The sequence below is a fragment of the Carcharhinus amblyrhynchos genome, chromosome 19 (genome assembly GCF_965287045.1).
Source record: "Carcharhinus amblyrhynchos chromosome 19, sCarAmb.v2.hapA, whole genome shotgun sequence".
Taxonomy (NCBI): Eukaryota; Metazoa; Chordata; class Chondrichthyes; order Carcharhiniformes; family Carcharhinidae; genus Carcharhinus; species Carcharhinus amblyrhynchos.
Window position 1 is genome coordinate 1,746,210 of NC_137342.1, and position 16,096 is coordinate 1,762,305.

At 44.8% G+C, this 16,096-nt stretch overlaps 1 protein-coding gene across 1 annotated transcript in view; it reads right to left on the reverse strand.

Annotated features, from left to right (window-relative positions):
• LOC145355578 (dynein axonemal heavy chain 3-like) overlaps positions 1 to 16,096 on the reverse strand; it is a 507,454-nt gene that overhangs the window by 118,961 nt on the left and 372,397 nt on the right. The window contains 2 exon segments of the mRNA XM_080207828.1: positions 1,270 to 1,460; positions 11,509 to 11,647. Coding sequence (XP_080063954.1) covers positions 1,270 to 1,460; positions 11,509 to 11,647 — 330 coding nt within the window.

The following is a 16,096-nucleotide window of genomic DNA, read 5'->3' on the forward strand; positions in this document are numbered from 1 at the left end:
CATCGGTCAGTACGGTGACACAGCGGTCAGCGCGGTGACACATCGGTCAGTACGGTGACACATCGGTCAGCGCGGTGACACAGCGGTCAGCGCGGTGACACATCGGTCAGTGCGGTGACACAGCGGTCAGCGCGGTGACACAGCGGTCAGTACGGTGACACATCGGTCAGCGCGGTGACACATCGGTCAGCGCGGTGACACAGAGGTCAGTACGGTGACACAGCGGTCAGCGCGGTGACACATCGGTCAGCGCGGTGACACATCGGTCAGCGCGGTGACACAGCGGTCAGCGCGGTGACACAGCGGTCAGCGCGGTGACACAGCGGTCAGTACAGTGACACAGCGGTCAGCACGGTGACACAGCGGTCAGCGCGGTGACACAGCGGTCAGCGCGGTGACACAGTGGTCAGTACGGTGACACAGTGGACAGCACGGCTACTTCACAGCGCCCAGGACCCGGGTTCGAATCACTGTCTGTGTGGAGTTTGTACATTCTCCCAGTGTCTGCATGGGTTGCCTTGGAAAAGCAGCCGGCATAATTAGGGACTCCACGCACTCCGGACATTCTCTTTTCCACCTTCTTCCGTCGGGAAAAAGATACAAAGGTCTGAGGTCCCGTACCGACCGACTCAAGAACAGCTTCTTCTCTGCTGCTGTCAGACTTTTGAATGGACCGACCTCGCATTAAACTGATCTTTCTCTACACCCTCACTGTGACGGTAACACTACATTCTGCACCCTCTCCTTTCCTTCTCCTTGTCTCTATAGCACACAAGAAACAATTCTTTTCATTGTATACCAATACATGTGACAATAATAAATCCAGTCAAATCCTCCGGGTGCTCCGGTTTCCTCCCACAGTCTGAAAGACGTGCTGGTTAGGGTGCATTGGCCGTGCTAAATTCTCCCTCAATGTACCTGAACAAGCACTGGAATGTGGCTACTGGGGGATTTTCACTGTAACTTCATTGCAGTGTTAATGTCAGACTACTTGTGACACGAATGAATAAGGTTTAAACTGAACCACGACACTGGGGAATGTTTGATGTCTGTTTTACAGGAGTGTATTCCCTGGTCCTCATTTTCAGTTTTGGATTTAACGGACTGGATTTTGATTTGAGAGGCGATCACACCCACACTGAATAAATCACATTGAAACAGGCTCGCGCTCGGGGTTGAGGTTGTGGGGGGCTGGGATTGAGGGGGAAGTGGGTGGGTGGGTGAGTGTGGGGGGGTGGTGTAGTGTATGCCAGATATCACCATACTCACCTTGATCTGGTGGTCAGCAAGCAGGAAGACAGTCGGTGTGCCATTCTGGCCAGCCCCTCGTAACACCTTCTTCACATCATCCCTCCACTCGCTGAGTGTGTATGTTTTCTGAATACTGACCTGGACAACCTCAATGTCAGCCATGAACGCTGTCAGCCTTGTCGCTGACTGTCTCCCACTTCCTCCGATCCCTGCACCACAACACAAACAACTATCATCCAAACTCCAGTGGACAATCCGCCCTGCAGCTGCTCATTCCCGAAATGACAGTGCTACACAGGAGATAGGAACAGGAGGAGGCCATTCAGCCCCCTGAGCCCATTCTGTAATTTAATTAGGCAGTGGCTGATCTCTCTCCACGCTATCTCCTGCATGGGGATGAAGTAGAAATGGTCGAGAGCTTCAAGTTTCCAAGTGTTAGATCATCCCCCTGCCCTGGTCCCCCCCAGTGCCGATGCTATAGTTAAGAAAGTTCCACCAATGCCTCTACATTCTCAGGGGGCTAAGGAAATTCAGCATGCCCACTCTCACCAATTTTTAAAGATGAACCATAGAAAGCATCATTATCAGATTTATCACAGCTCGGTATGGCTCCTGCTCTGACCTAAAAGAGATTACAAAGGGTTGTGAACAAAGCCCAATCCATCACCCAACTCAGCCTCCCATCCATTAACTCTGTCTACACTTCCCGCTGCTTTGAGAATGCAGCAAGCATTGTTAAGGACCCCAGACATTCTCGCTTCCATCTTCTTCCAATGGGAAAAAGATACCACAGTCTGAGGTCATGTACCAACTGACTCAAGAACAGCTTCTTCCCGGCTGCCGTCAGACTTTTGAATGGACCTTTTTTTCAAATTCCTCCCGGAAAATGCCAGAGGACTGGAGAACAGCTAGTGTGGTCTCACTGTTTAAGAAAGGTTGTAGAGACAAATCGGGGAACTGCAGACTAGTAAGTCTCCTGTCTGTGGTTGGGAAACGACTGGAGAAGATTCTGAAGTAGAGAATCTATCCCCATTTGGAGAGGCGAGGTTTGATCAGGGATAGTCAGCATGGCTTCATCAGAGAGAGGTTACGCCAAATAAATTTGATTGAATTTTTTGAGCATGTAACCATGTGTGTGAGTGAGGGCAGTGCGGTTGATGTAGTTTACGTGGATTTCAGACTTATCAAGAAAGCTTGACAAGGTGGATTCATAATTGGCTTAGCGGTAGGAGACAGAGGGAAGTGACGGACGGCTGCTTTAGTGACTGGAGGCCAGTGACCAGTGACGTACCACAGGGATTCGTGCTGGACCCCTTATTGTTCATCATTTATATAAATAACATAGATGACTGGGGTGGGGGAGGGGGCAGAGATTGGCCAGGTTGGTAACAGTGAGGTTGAGTGTCTGGGGCTACGAGAAGATATTGATGAGATGATCGAATGGGCGGATAAATGGCAGATGGAATTTAACATTGAGAAGTGTGAGGTGATGCAGTTTGGAAGGAGTAATTTGACAAGGAAGTACACTATGAAAGGTCTGACACTGGGAAGTTCAGAAGAACAAAGTGTGTTTGTCTATAGATCTCTGAAGGTGGAAAGGCAGGTTAATAGTGTGGTGAAAAAAGCATATGGAACACTCGCTTTTATCAATCAGGGTATGGATTACATAGGCAGAGAGGTCATGATGCAGATGTACAGAACTTTGGTGAGGTCACAGATGGAGCACTGTATGCAGTTCTGTTCTCCACATTACAGGAAGGGTGTGATCACTCTGGAGGGGGTGCAGAGGAGATTCACCAGGATGCTGCCCAGGATGGAACGTTTATGTTATAAAGAGAGGTTGGATAGGCTTGGGTTGTTTTCGTAGGACAAGAGAAGACTGAGGGACGACCTGATCGAGTTGTTCAAGATCATGAGGGACATGGACAGAGTGGATAAGGAGCAGCTGTTCCCCTTAGTCGAAGGGTCCATTGCGAGGGGACACAAGTTGAAAGTGAGGGGTAGGAGGTTTAGGGTGGCACGGTAGCACAGTGGTTAGCACTGCTGCCTCACAGCGCCAGGGACCCGGGTTCAATTCTGGCCTCGGGTCGCTGTCTGTGTGGAATTTGCACATTCTTCCCATGTCTGCGTGGGTTTCCTCCGGGTGTTCCAATTTCCTCCCACAGTCCAAAGATGTACAGGTTAGATGGATTGGCCATGCTAAATTGACACTAGTATCAGGGGGATTGGCAAGGTAAACATGTAGGATTGTGGGAAAAGGGCCTGAGTGAGATTATGGTTGGTGCAATTCGATGGGCTGAATGGCCTCATTCTGCATTGTAGGGATTCTATGATTGTTTCAAATTCAAGGTAGAAAATGTATGATCCTGGTGGGGTCCATAAAACACTTTGAAGTTTCTGACCTGAACCTTAAGACTACAGAATAGTGGATGAGCTTGTAATAATCTTCCAAAAAACTTTGGGAAAGTGCCAGAGGATTGGAAAACTGCCAATGTAACACCTTTATTCAAAGGTGGAGAGAGACAAAAAACAGATAACTGCAGGCCGGTTAGCTTACAGTCTGTTCTAAAGGATGTAATAACAGAGCATTGAGAAATACGCAGTATTATCAAACAGAATCAGCCAGGCTTCATGAAGGGAAAATCACACCCGACAAATTAATTAGAATTCTGTGAGATGATAAGGAGCAGGGCAGATAAAGGGGAACCAGTAGATGTAATATACTTGGATTTACAAAAAGCATTCAATAATGTACTGCACAAAAGATTACTTAATAAGGTAAGAGCTCATGGTGTTATGGGTAGCGTATTAACAAGGAAAGAGGATTGACTAATTGATAGAAGGCAGAGAGTTGGGATAAGAGAGCATTTCAGGATCGGTTGTTTCCCCTTATAGGAGAGTCTAAGACCAGAGCATAATCTCAGAGTAAGGGGTGAGGTGAGAGTGAGTTAGAGGCGAGGAGGAATTTCTTCTCTTGGAGGGTGTGAATCTGTGGAATTCTTTACTGCAGTGGGCTGTAGAGGCTGGATCATTAAACATGTCCAAGACAGAGTCTTAATCAATAAGGGAATCGCGGGTTTTGAGGATAAGGCAGGAAAGTGGAGTTTAGGATTATAATATCAGATCAGTCATGATCTCATTGGAGGGTGGAGCAGGCTCGATGGGCCGAACGGCCTACTTCTGCCCCTATATCTGACAGTACAATAACCGATAGTTAAGTGAACCAAATCCGTTGAACTGGCAGAACATTTTTAATGCTGCACAGCGCATGTACTAAACCTGCTAATATCGATACACTCCCCACAACACAGGAAGCAAAAAGCAAATGGAATCAGCACCTTATATTCTTTGCATTTCACTTCAGGAAATGTAGCAGGAGTGGATATGGAATGGAAATGGAGTGGATATGGAGTGGATATGGAATGGATATGGAGTGGATATGGAATGGATACGGAGTGATAATGAATGGATATGGATTGATATGGAATGGATATGGAGTGGATATGGAATGGATATGGAGTGGATCTGGAATGGACATGGAGTGGATATGGAATGGATATGGAATGGATATGGAGTGGATATGTAATGGATATGGAGTGGATATGGAATGGATATGAAGTGGATATGGAGTGGATATGGAATGGATATGAAGTGGATATGGAGTGGATATGGAATGGATATGCAGTGGATATGGAATGGATATGGAGTGGATATGGAATGGATATGAAGTGGATATGGAGTGGATATGGAATGGATATGGAGTGGATATGGAATGGATATGGAGTGGATATGGAGTGGATATGGAATGGATATGGAGTGGATATGGAATGGATATTTAGTGGATATGGAATGGATATGGAGTGGATATGGAGTGGATATGGAATGGATATGGAGTGGATATGGAATGGATATATAGTGGATATGGAATGGATATGGAGTGGATATGGAATGGATATGGAATGGATATGGAATGGATATGGAGTGGATATGGAATGGATAGGATATCAATATGGAGTGGATATGGAATGGATATGGAATGGATATGGAATCGACATTGAGTGGATATGGAATGGATATGGAATGGATATGGAGTGGATATGGAATGGATATGAAATCAATATGGAGTGGATATGGAATGGATATGGAATGGATATGGAGTGGATATGGCGTGGATATGGAATGGATATGCAATGGATATGGGGTGGATATGGAGTGGATATGGAATGGATCTGGAATGGATATGAAATCGATATGGAGTGGATATGGAATGGATATGGAGTGGATATGGAGTTATATGGAATGGATATGCAATGGATATGGGGTGGATATGGAGTGGATATGGAATGGATCTGGAATGGATATGGAGTGGATATGGAGTGGATACGGAATGGATATGGAGTTGATATGGAATGGATATGGAGTGGATATGGAGTAGATATGGAGTGGATATGGAATGGATATGAAATGGATGTGGAGTGATATGGAATGGATATGGAGTGGATATGGAATGGATATGGAGTGGATATGGAATGGATAGGATATCAATATGGAATGGATATGGAATGGATAGGATATCAATATGGAGTGGATATGGAATGGATAGGATATCAATATGGAGTGGATATGGAATGGATATGGAATGGGTATGGAGTGGATATGGAATGGATATGAAATCGATATGGAGTGGATATGGAATGGATATGGAATGGATATGGAGTGGATATGGAGTGGATATGGAATGGATATGGAATGGATATGGAGTGGATATGGAATGGATATGGAATGGATATGGAGTGGATATGGAATGGATATGGAATGGATATGGAGTGGATATGGAGTGGATATGGAATGGATATGGAGTGGATATGGAGTGGATATGGAATGGATATGAAATGGATATGGAGTGGATGTGGAATGGATATGGAATGGATATGGAGTGGATATGGAGTGGATATGGAATGGATATGGAGTGGATAAGGAGTGAATATGGAATGGATATGGAATGGATATGGAGTGGATGTGGAATGGATATGGAATGGATATGGAATGGATATGGAGTGGATATGGAATGGATGTGAAATGGATATGGAGTGGATATGAAATGGATATGGAGTGGATATGGAAGGAATATGGAGTGGATATGGAATGGATATGGAGTGGATATGGAATGTTTATGGAATGGATATGAAATGGATATGGAGTGGATATGGAATGGATATGGAATGGATATGGAATGGATATGAAATGGTTGTGGAATGGATATGGAGTGGATATTGAGTGGATATGGAATGGATATGGAATGGATATGGAGTGGATATTGAGTGGATATGGAATGGATATGGAATGGATACGGAGTGGATATGGAATGGATATGGAGTGGATATGGAATGGATATGGAGTGGATATGGAATGGCTATGGATTGGATATGGAGTGGATATGGAATGGATATGCAGTGGATATGGAATGGATATGGAGTGGATATGGAATGGATATGAAATGGATATGGAGTGGATTTGGAATGGATATGGAGTGGATATGGAAGGAATATGGAGTGGATATGGAATGGATATGGAGTGGATATAGAGTGGATATGGAATGGATATGGAGTGGATATGGAATGGACATAGAATGGATATGGAGTGGATATGGAGTGGATATGGAATGCATATGGAGTGGATATGGAATGGATAGGATATCAATATGGAGTGGATATGGAATGGATATGGAATGGACATGGAGTGGATATGGAATGGATATGGAATGGATATGGAGTGGATATGGAATGGATATGAAATCGATATGGAGTGGATACGGAATCGATATGGAATGGATATGGAGTGGATATGGAATGGATATGCAATGGATATGGGGTGGATATGGAGTGGATATGGAATGGATCTGGAATGGATATGAAATCGATATGGAGTGGATATGGAATGGATATGGAGTGGATATGGAATGGACATGAAATGGATATGGAATGGATTTTGAATGGATATGGAGTGGATATGGAGTGGATATGAAATCGATATGGAGTGGATATGGAATGGATATGGAGTGGATATGGAGTGGCTATGTAGTGGATATGGAGTGGATATGGAGTGGATATGGAATGGATATGAAATGGATATGAAATGGATATGGAGTGGATATGGAATGGATATGGAATGGATATGGAGTGGATATGGAATGGATATGGCGTGGATATGGAAGGAATATGGAGTGGATATGGAATGGATATGGAGTGGATATGGAATGGATATGGAATGGATATGAAATGGATATGGAGTGGATATGGACTGCTTATGGAATGGATATGGAGTGGATATGGAATGGATATGAAATGGATATAGAGTGGATATGGAATGGATATGGAATGGATATGAAATGGTTATGGAATGGATATGGAGTGGATATTGAGTGGATATGGAATGGATATGGAATGGATATGGAGTGGATATTGAGTGGATATGGAATGGATATGGAGTGGATATGGAATGGATATGGAATGGATATGGAGTGGATACGGTATGGATATGGAGTGGATATGGAATGGATATGGAATGGATATGGAGTGGATATGGAGTGGATATGGAATGGATATGGAATGGATATGGAGTGGATATGGTATGGATATGGAGTGGATATGGAATGGATAGGATATCAATATGGAGTGGATACGGAATGGATAAGGAATGGACATGGAGTGGATATGGAATGGATATGAAATCGATATGGAGTGGATATGGAATCGATATGGAATGGATATGGAGTGGATATGGAATGGATATGCAATGGATATGGGGTGGATATGGAGTGGATATGGAATGGATCTGGAATGGATATGAAATCGATGTGGAGTGGATATGGAATGGATATGGAGTGGATATGGAATGGATATGGAGTGGATGTGGAATGGATATGGCGTGGATTATGGAGTGGATATGGAATGGATATGAAATGGATATGGGATGGATTTTGAATGGATATGGAGTGGATATAAAGTGGATATGGAATGGATATGGAATGGATATGGAGTGGATATGGAATGGATATGAAATCGACATGGAATGGATCTGGAATGGATATGGAGTGGGTATGGAATAGATATGGAATGCATATGGAGTGGATATGGAGTGGATATGTAATGGATATGGAATAGATATGGAATGGACATGGAGTGGATATGGACTGGATATGGAGTGGATGTGGAATGGATATGGAGTGCATATGGAGTGGATATGGAATGGATCTGGAATGGATATGGAGTGGATATGGAATGGATATGGAGTGGATATGGAGTGGATATGGAGTGGATATGGAATGGATATGGAATGGATATGGAGTGAATATGGATTGGATATGGAGTGGCTATGGTGTGGATATGGAATGGATCTGGAATGGATATGGAGTGGATATGGAATGGATATGGAATGGATATGGAGTGGTTATGGAATGGATATGGAGTGGACATGGAGTGGATATGGAATGGATATGGAGTGGATATGGAATGGATCTGGAATGGATATGGAGTGGATATGGAATGGATATGGTGTGGATATGGAGTGTGTAAGGAGTGGATATGGAGTGGATATGGAATGGATATGGAGTGGATATGGAATGGATCTGGAGTGGATATGGAGTGGATATGGAATGGATATGGAATGGATATGGAGTGGATATGGAATGGATATGGAGTGGATATGGAGTGGATATGGAGTGGATATGGAATGGATATGGAGTGGATATGGAGTGGATATGGAATGGATATGGACTGGATATGGAATGGATATGGAGTGGATATGGAATGGATATGGAGTGGATATGGAGTGGATATGGAATGGATAATGAGTGGTTATGGAGTGGATATGGAGTGGATATGGAATGGATATGGAGTGGATATGGAATGGATATTGAGTGGATATGGAGTGGATATGGAGTGGATATGGAGTGGATATGGAATGGATCTGGAATGGATATGGAGTGGGTATGGAGTGGATATGGAGTGGATATGGAATGGATCTGGAATGGATATGGAGTGGGTATGGAATAGATATGGAATGCATATGGAGTGGATATGGAGTGGATATGTAATGGAAATGGAATGGATATGGAATGGACATGGAGTGGATATGGACTGGATATGGAATGGATATGGAGTGGATATGGAGTGGATATGGAATGGACATGGAGTGGATATGGACTGGATATGGAATGGATATGGAGTGGATATGGAGTGGTTATGGAGTGGATATGGAATGGATATGGAGTGGATGTGGAATGGATATTGAGTGCATATGGAGTGGATATGGAATGGATCTGGAATGGATATGGAGTGGATATGGAATAGATATGGAGTGGATATTGAGTGGATATGGAGTGGATATGGAATGGATATGGAATGGAAATGGATTGGATATGGAGTGGATATGGAGTGGATATGGAATGGATATGGAGTGGATATGGAATGGATATGGAATGGATATGCAGTGGATGTGGAATGGATATGGAATGGATATGGAGTGGATATGGAATGGATATGGAGTGGATTTGGAATGGATATGGAGTGGATATGGAATGGATCTGGAGTGGATATGGAGTGGATATGGAATGGATATGGAGTGGATATGGAGTGGATATGGAATGGATATGGAGTGGATATGGAATGGATATGGAATGGATATGGAGTGGATATGGAATGGATATGGAGTGGATATGGAGTGGATATGGAGTGGATATGGAGTGGATAATGAGTGGATATAGAGTGGATATGGAATGGATATGGAGTGGATATGGAATGGATATTGAGTGGATATGGAGTGGATATGGAGTGGATATGGAGTGGATATGTAGATTGGGATCTGGAACTTCAGAACAGCAGAAAGTTCATTTTTTTCCGGAACACTTTTCTTCCACTTTTAACCATATTTTAAATTTCATAATGATGGATGTCAGATCCACTGGCTGATAGTCATTAAGGCCACACTGCCTGGTTTTTCTTCAGTACCAGGTTGATGGTTATCTCCTTGAAGCGGATAGGGAACCCAGGATGTTATAAAGAGAGGTTGATGATGTTGTGAATACCCCCGCCAGCTGATCCACACAGGATCTGGGTGCATGCCCGGATACCCCATCGGGGGCTGAGCTTCGAGAAAGCTGCCCTGACATCGGCGATGGTGACCCCAGATACAAGTTCACCCAGGGCTTCCAGGGTGGAGGGCACGCTCTCACTGACCTCTTGCTCAAAACGGGTGTAAAATGCTTTGAGCTCACCAGGGAGAGGTGCTTTGGAGCCGGTGATTTAAAAATGAGATTGTCATCAACTTCAGGAAGCGTAAAGGGGAACATGCCCGCGTCTACATCAATGGGGATGAAGTAGAAAGGGTCGAGAACTTCAAGTTTTTAGATGCCCAGATCACCAACAACCTGTCCTGGATCCCCCCCCCAAGCTGACACTATAGTTAAGAAAGACCCACCAATTTCTCAGAAGACTAAGGAAATTTGGCATGCCCGCTACGACTCTCACCAACTTTTACAGATGCCCCATAGAAAGCATCCTTTCTGGTTGGATCACAGATTGGTCTGGGCTCCTGCTCTGCCCAAGACCACAAGGAACTACAAGAAGTCACAAATGTAGCCCAGTCCATCACACAAATCAGTCTCCCATCCATTGACTCTGTCTACACTTCCTGCTGCCTCGGCAAAGCAGCCAGGATAATTAAAGACCTGATACACCCCGGACATTCTCTCTCCCACCTTCTTCCTTCGGGAAAAAGATACAAAAGCCTGAGGTCACATACCGACCGACTCAAGAACAGCTTCTTCCCTGCTACTGTCAGACTTTTGAATGGACCCACCTCACATTAAGTTTATCTTTCTCTACACCCTCGCTATGACTGTAACACCACACTCTGCAATCTGTTTCCTTCTCTGTGAGCGGTATGCTTTGTTTTCATAGCGCACAAGGAACAATACTTTTCACTACTGCATGTGACAATAATAAACCAAATCAAATCAATTAAATCTTTATAATCTGGAGTGAAACGATCCTGCACAGGAGACCATTCATCTATTGTTCAGATATTGACTCTTTGTTGGATTATCCAACTATCCCTGTGTTCTCTCTACGGCCAGGAGAGTTTCTCCTTTGGGTATTTATTCAATTCCATTTTGATATTTGGGAGAGAGGTATTTAAAATCTACACGTGCCATGAAAGAATTAATTAAACTCTGTGTGTTGTCATCGTGAGACTCACCTATTAGCAGGCCATGCCCATTTGGCTGTTTGAGAATTCTGCTGATCCGTGAGATGTGCTCAATGGCAAAACTGAACATCACCAGGTCCATGGGAGCCTTACTGTTTCGGTTGAACTCAGTGAGATAGCATTCAATAGTCTGTATCAGGGAGACAAGGGCAAGGGTTCAACATCCAGTGTAACAGGTCAGTATAAAGCACTGTGTATGATGTTACAGAGCATGTTTATCACTGTCTTTTTTTTATTCATTCATGGGACATAGGCATCGCTGGTTTGTCAGTATTTATTACCCATTTATTACCTCATTGTTCCTGTGGAGCTGAGTCGAGAGGCAGCGATTTTTGAGCGTGCGAGGAGGCAAAAATAAGGTATATTTTTCTGTTTATTCCGTTTAACTTTTTATTTTTAGTGTTAAGTCGCGAGTTTCGGCGGTTTTTTTTAAATTAGTTAGAAACCGGAAGTCGTCACTAGGACGCTTACCGGTAGTTGTAGTTTTTTTTTCGGGTTTAAAAGCACCTACCTCCGTGTCTCGGCCTCATTGTTCCTGTGGAGCTGAGTCGAGAGGCAGCGATTTTTGGGCGTGCGAGGAGGCAAAAATAAGGTATATTTTTCTGTTTATTCCGTTTAACTTTTTATTTTTAGTGTTAAGTCGCGAGTTTCGGCGGTTTTTTTTAAAATTAGTTAGAAACCGGAAGTCGTCACTAGGACGCTTACCGGTAGTTGTAGTTTTTTTTTCTCGTGCCCCTAACACTATAAATTAGTGCAGAGAGGATTCCCGATTCTCTACACTGGTAGAGAATCCCACCCTTCCACCTCCTCTAACCTAATTATAAGTGTGAGGGAAGTTTTTTTTTATATTTTTACTTTTCTGCTGGTAATTGATTCAGGGATGGCAGTTCAGGCTGTAAGCTGCATCTCCTGTGGGATGTATGTAGTGAGGGACTCCCACAGTGTTTCAGGTGATTTTACTTGTGGGAAGTGTGTTAGATTGCAGTTTCTGGAGGAGCGTGTAAAGGAGCTGGAAGGGGAATTAGAGGAGCTCCGTATAATTCGGGAAGTGGAGCAGGACATAGAAAGGAGTTATAAGGAGATAGTCACTCCTAGGAATAAGTCTTGGGTCACTGCCAGGAAGAGGGGCAAAAAGCAGTTGGGGGGACAATCCCCTGGGGCTGTTCCCCTCCAAAATAGGTTCTCGGTCCTGGAGGCTACAGTTGAGGAGAAATCAACTGGGGATAGCCAAAGGGAGCAGGTCTCTGGGGGTGAGCCTATTGGCAAGCCTCAGGTGGTTAGGGGTAAGAGATTGGGCCTCGTGACTGGGGACTCCACAGTTATGGGGACGGATAGGAGAGTTGGAGGTAAGGGTAGGGACTCTGGGCTGGTGTGTTGCCTACCAGGGGCTGGGGTCCAGGATGTATCGGACAGAGTATTCAGGACTCTTAGGGGAGAGGGAGATCAACCCCAAGTTATAGTTCATGTGGGGACACATGACATAGGGAGATTAAGGGAAGGGGATATTAAGCAAAGATTTATGGAGTTGGGGTGGAAACTCAAGGCGAAGTCAGAAAGAGTAGTTATATCTGGACTCTTGCCTGTGCCACGGGATAGTTTAGAGAGGAATAGGGAGAGGGAAAGTTTGAACTCGTGGCTGAGGGGATGGTGCAGGAGGGAGGGGTTCAGGTACTTGAGCAATTGGGGCTCATTCTGGGGAAGGTGGGACCTCTATAAGAGGGATGGTCTACACCTGAACCAGAGGGGAATCAATATCCTGGGGGGTAAATTTGCAAAAGCGATGCAGGAAGGTTTAAACTGATTCGGAGGGGGGGAGGGATAGTGAGGAAAGGGGGTGAAAGTGAGGGGGGCATAGTTGGGGAATGCAGGGCACGGCATAGTGGGGGTGGGGCGGAGCAGGGTTTGAAATGCGTGTACTTTAATGCGAGGAGTATTCGCAATAAAGTGGATGAACTTGCAGCGTGGATCAGTACCTGGGACTTTGATGTTGTGGCCATTTCTGAGACATGGATAGAGCAGGGTCAGGAATGGATGTTGCAGGTTCCGGGGTACAAATGCTTTAGTCGGAGTAGAGAAGAAGGTAGAAGGGGGGGGTGGGGTAGCATTGCTAGTCAAGGACTGTATCACAGTGTCGGAGAGAAAGTTTGATGAGGACTTGTCAGTTGAGGTAGTATGGGCGGAGATTAGAAATAGGAGAGGAGAGGTCACCCTGTTGGGAGTCTTTTATAGACCTCCTAAAAGTTCTAGAGAGGTTGAGGAAAGGATTGCGGAGACAATCCTGGTTAGGAGTGAAAGTAATAGGGTAATTGTTATGGGGGACTTTAACTTTACGAATATTGATTGGAGTTGCTATAGTTCTAGCTCGCTAGAGGGGTCAGTGTTTGTACAAAGCGTGCAGGAAGGTTTTTTGTCTCAGTATGTAGACAGGCCAACTAGAGGTGAGGCTATATTGGATTTGGTGCTGGGAAATGAGCCAGACCAGGTGCTAGACTTGGAAGTTGGTGTGCATTTTGGTGATAGTGACCACAATTCGGTTACGTTCACCTTAGTGATGGGAAGAGATAGGCATGAACCTCGGGTCAGCAATTTTAGCTGGGGTAAGGGCGATTATGAGGCTATCAGGAGTGAATTAGGAAGCATGGATTGGATTAGGGGATTACAGGGACTGGGAACGTCTGAAATGTGGAGTTTTTTCAAGGAGCAGCTACTGCGAGTCCTTGATAGGTATGTCCCTGTCAGGCATGGTGGATTTGGTAGATCTAGGGAACCGTGGTGCACTAAAAGAGTTGAGTCGATGGTTAAAAAGAAAAAGGAGGCTTATGTTCGGATGAGATTGGAGGGCTCAGATAGTGCACTAGAAAGCTTTAGATTGGCTAGGAGGGAGTTGAAGAGTGAGTTGAGAAGGGCTAAAAGAGGACATGAGAAGACTTTGGCTGATAGGATTAAGGAGAATCCTAAGGCGTTCTATAAGTATGTCAAGAACAGAAGGTTGGTCAGGGCAAGATTAGGGCCAGTTACAGACAGCAGGGGGAAGTTGTGTGTGGAACCGGAGGAGATTGGAGAAGTATTGAACCAATATTTCTCTTCGGTGTTCACGCAGGGGGACATGAATATAGCTGAGGAGGACATTGGGTTGCAGGGGTGTAAAATAGACAGTATTACGGTTGATAAAGAGGATGTGCTGGAAATTCTTGAGGGGCTGAAAATAGATAAGTCCCCTGGTCCGGATGGGATCTACCCTAGGATTCTCTGGGAGGCTAGAGAGGTGATTGCAGAGCCTCTGGCTCAGATCTTCAGGTCGTCATTGGTCTCTGGTGTAGTCCCGGAGGATTGGAGGATAGCGAATGTTGTCCCATTGTTTAAGAAGGGGAACAGAGACTTTGCCGGGAATTATAGACCGGTGAGTCTTACTTCTGTTGTGGGCAAGGTTTTAGAAAAAATTATTAGGGATAGGATTTATAGTTATTTGGAGTGTAATGAATTGATTAGAAATAGTCAGCATGGTTTTGTAGCAGGTAGGTCGTGCCTTACTAACCTTATTGAGTTTTTTGAGAAGGTGACCAAAGAGGTGGATGGGGGTAAGGCAGTTGACGTGGTATACATGGATTTTAGTAAGGCGTTCGATAAGGTTCACCATGGTAGGCTTCTGCAGAAAATGCAGATGTATGGGATTGTGGGTAATCTAGGAAGTTGGATCATGAATTGGCTATCAGATAGGAGACAGAGGGTGGTGGTGGATGGTAAATATTCATCATGGAGTGCAGTTACGAGTGGTGTGCCTCAGGGATCTGTTTTGGGGCCACTGTTGTTTGTAATTTTTATTAATGATCTGGATGAGGGTATAGTTGGGTGGATTAGTAAATTTGCTGATGACACCAAAGTTGGAGGTGTGGTAGATTGTGAGGAAGGGTGTCATAGTCTGCAGGGAGACTTAGATAGGTTGCAGAGCTGGGCCGAGAGGTGGCGGATGGAATTTAATGCGGAGAAGTGTGAGGTAATTCACTTTGGTAGGAGCAACAGATGTGTCGAGTATAGGGCTAACGGGAGGACTTTGAATAGTGTGGATGAACAGAGGGATCTAGGTGTGTGTGTACATAGATCCCTGAAAGTTGGGAATCAAGTAGATAAGGTTGTCAAGAAGGCGTACGGTGTCTTGGCGTTTATTGGTAGGGGGATTGAATTTAGGAGTCGCAGTGTAATGTTGCAACTGTACACTACTCTAGTGCGGCCGCACTTGGAGTACTGTGTGCAGTTCTGGTCCCCGCATTACAAGAAGGATGTGGAGGCGTTGGAGAGGGTGCAGAGGAGGTTTACTAGGATGTTGCCTGGTATGGTGGGGAGGTCCTATGAGGAGAGACTGAGGGATCTAGGGTTGTTTTCGTTGGAAAGAAGGCGGCTAAGAGGGGATCTTATTGAAACATATAAGATGATTAGAGGTTTAGATAGGGTGGATAGTGATAGCCTTTTTCCTCGGATGGAGAAAGCTAGCACGAGGGGGCATGGCTTTAAATTAAGGGGGGGTAGCTACAGGACGGATGTCAGGGGTAGGTTCTTTACCCAGCGGGTGGTGAGGGATTGG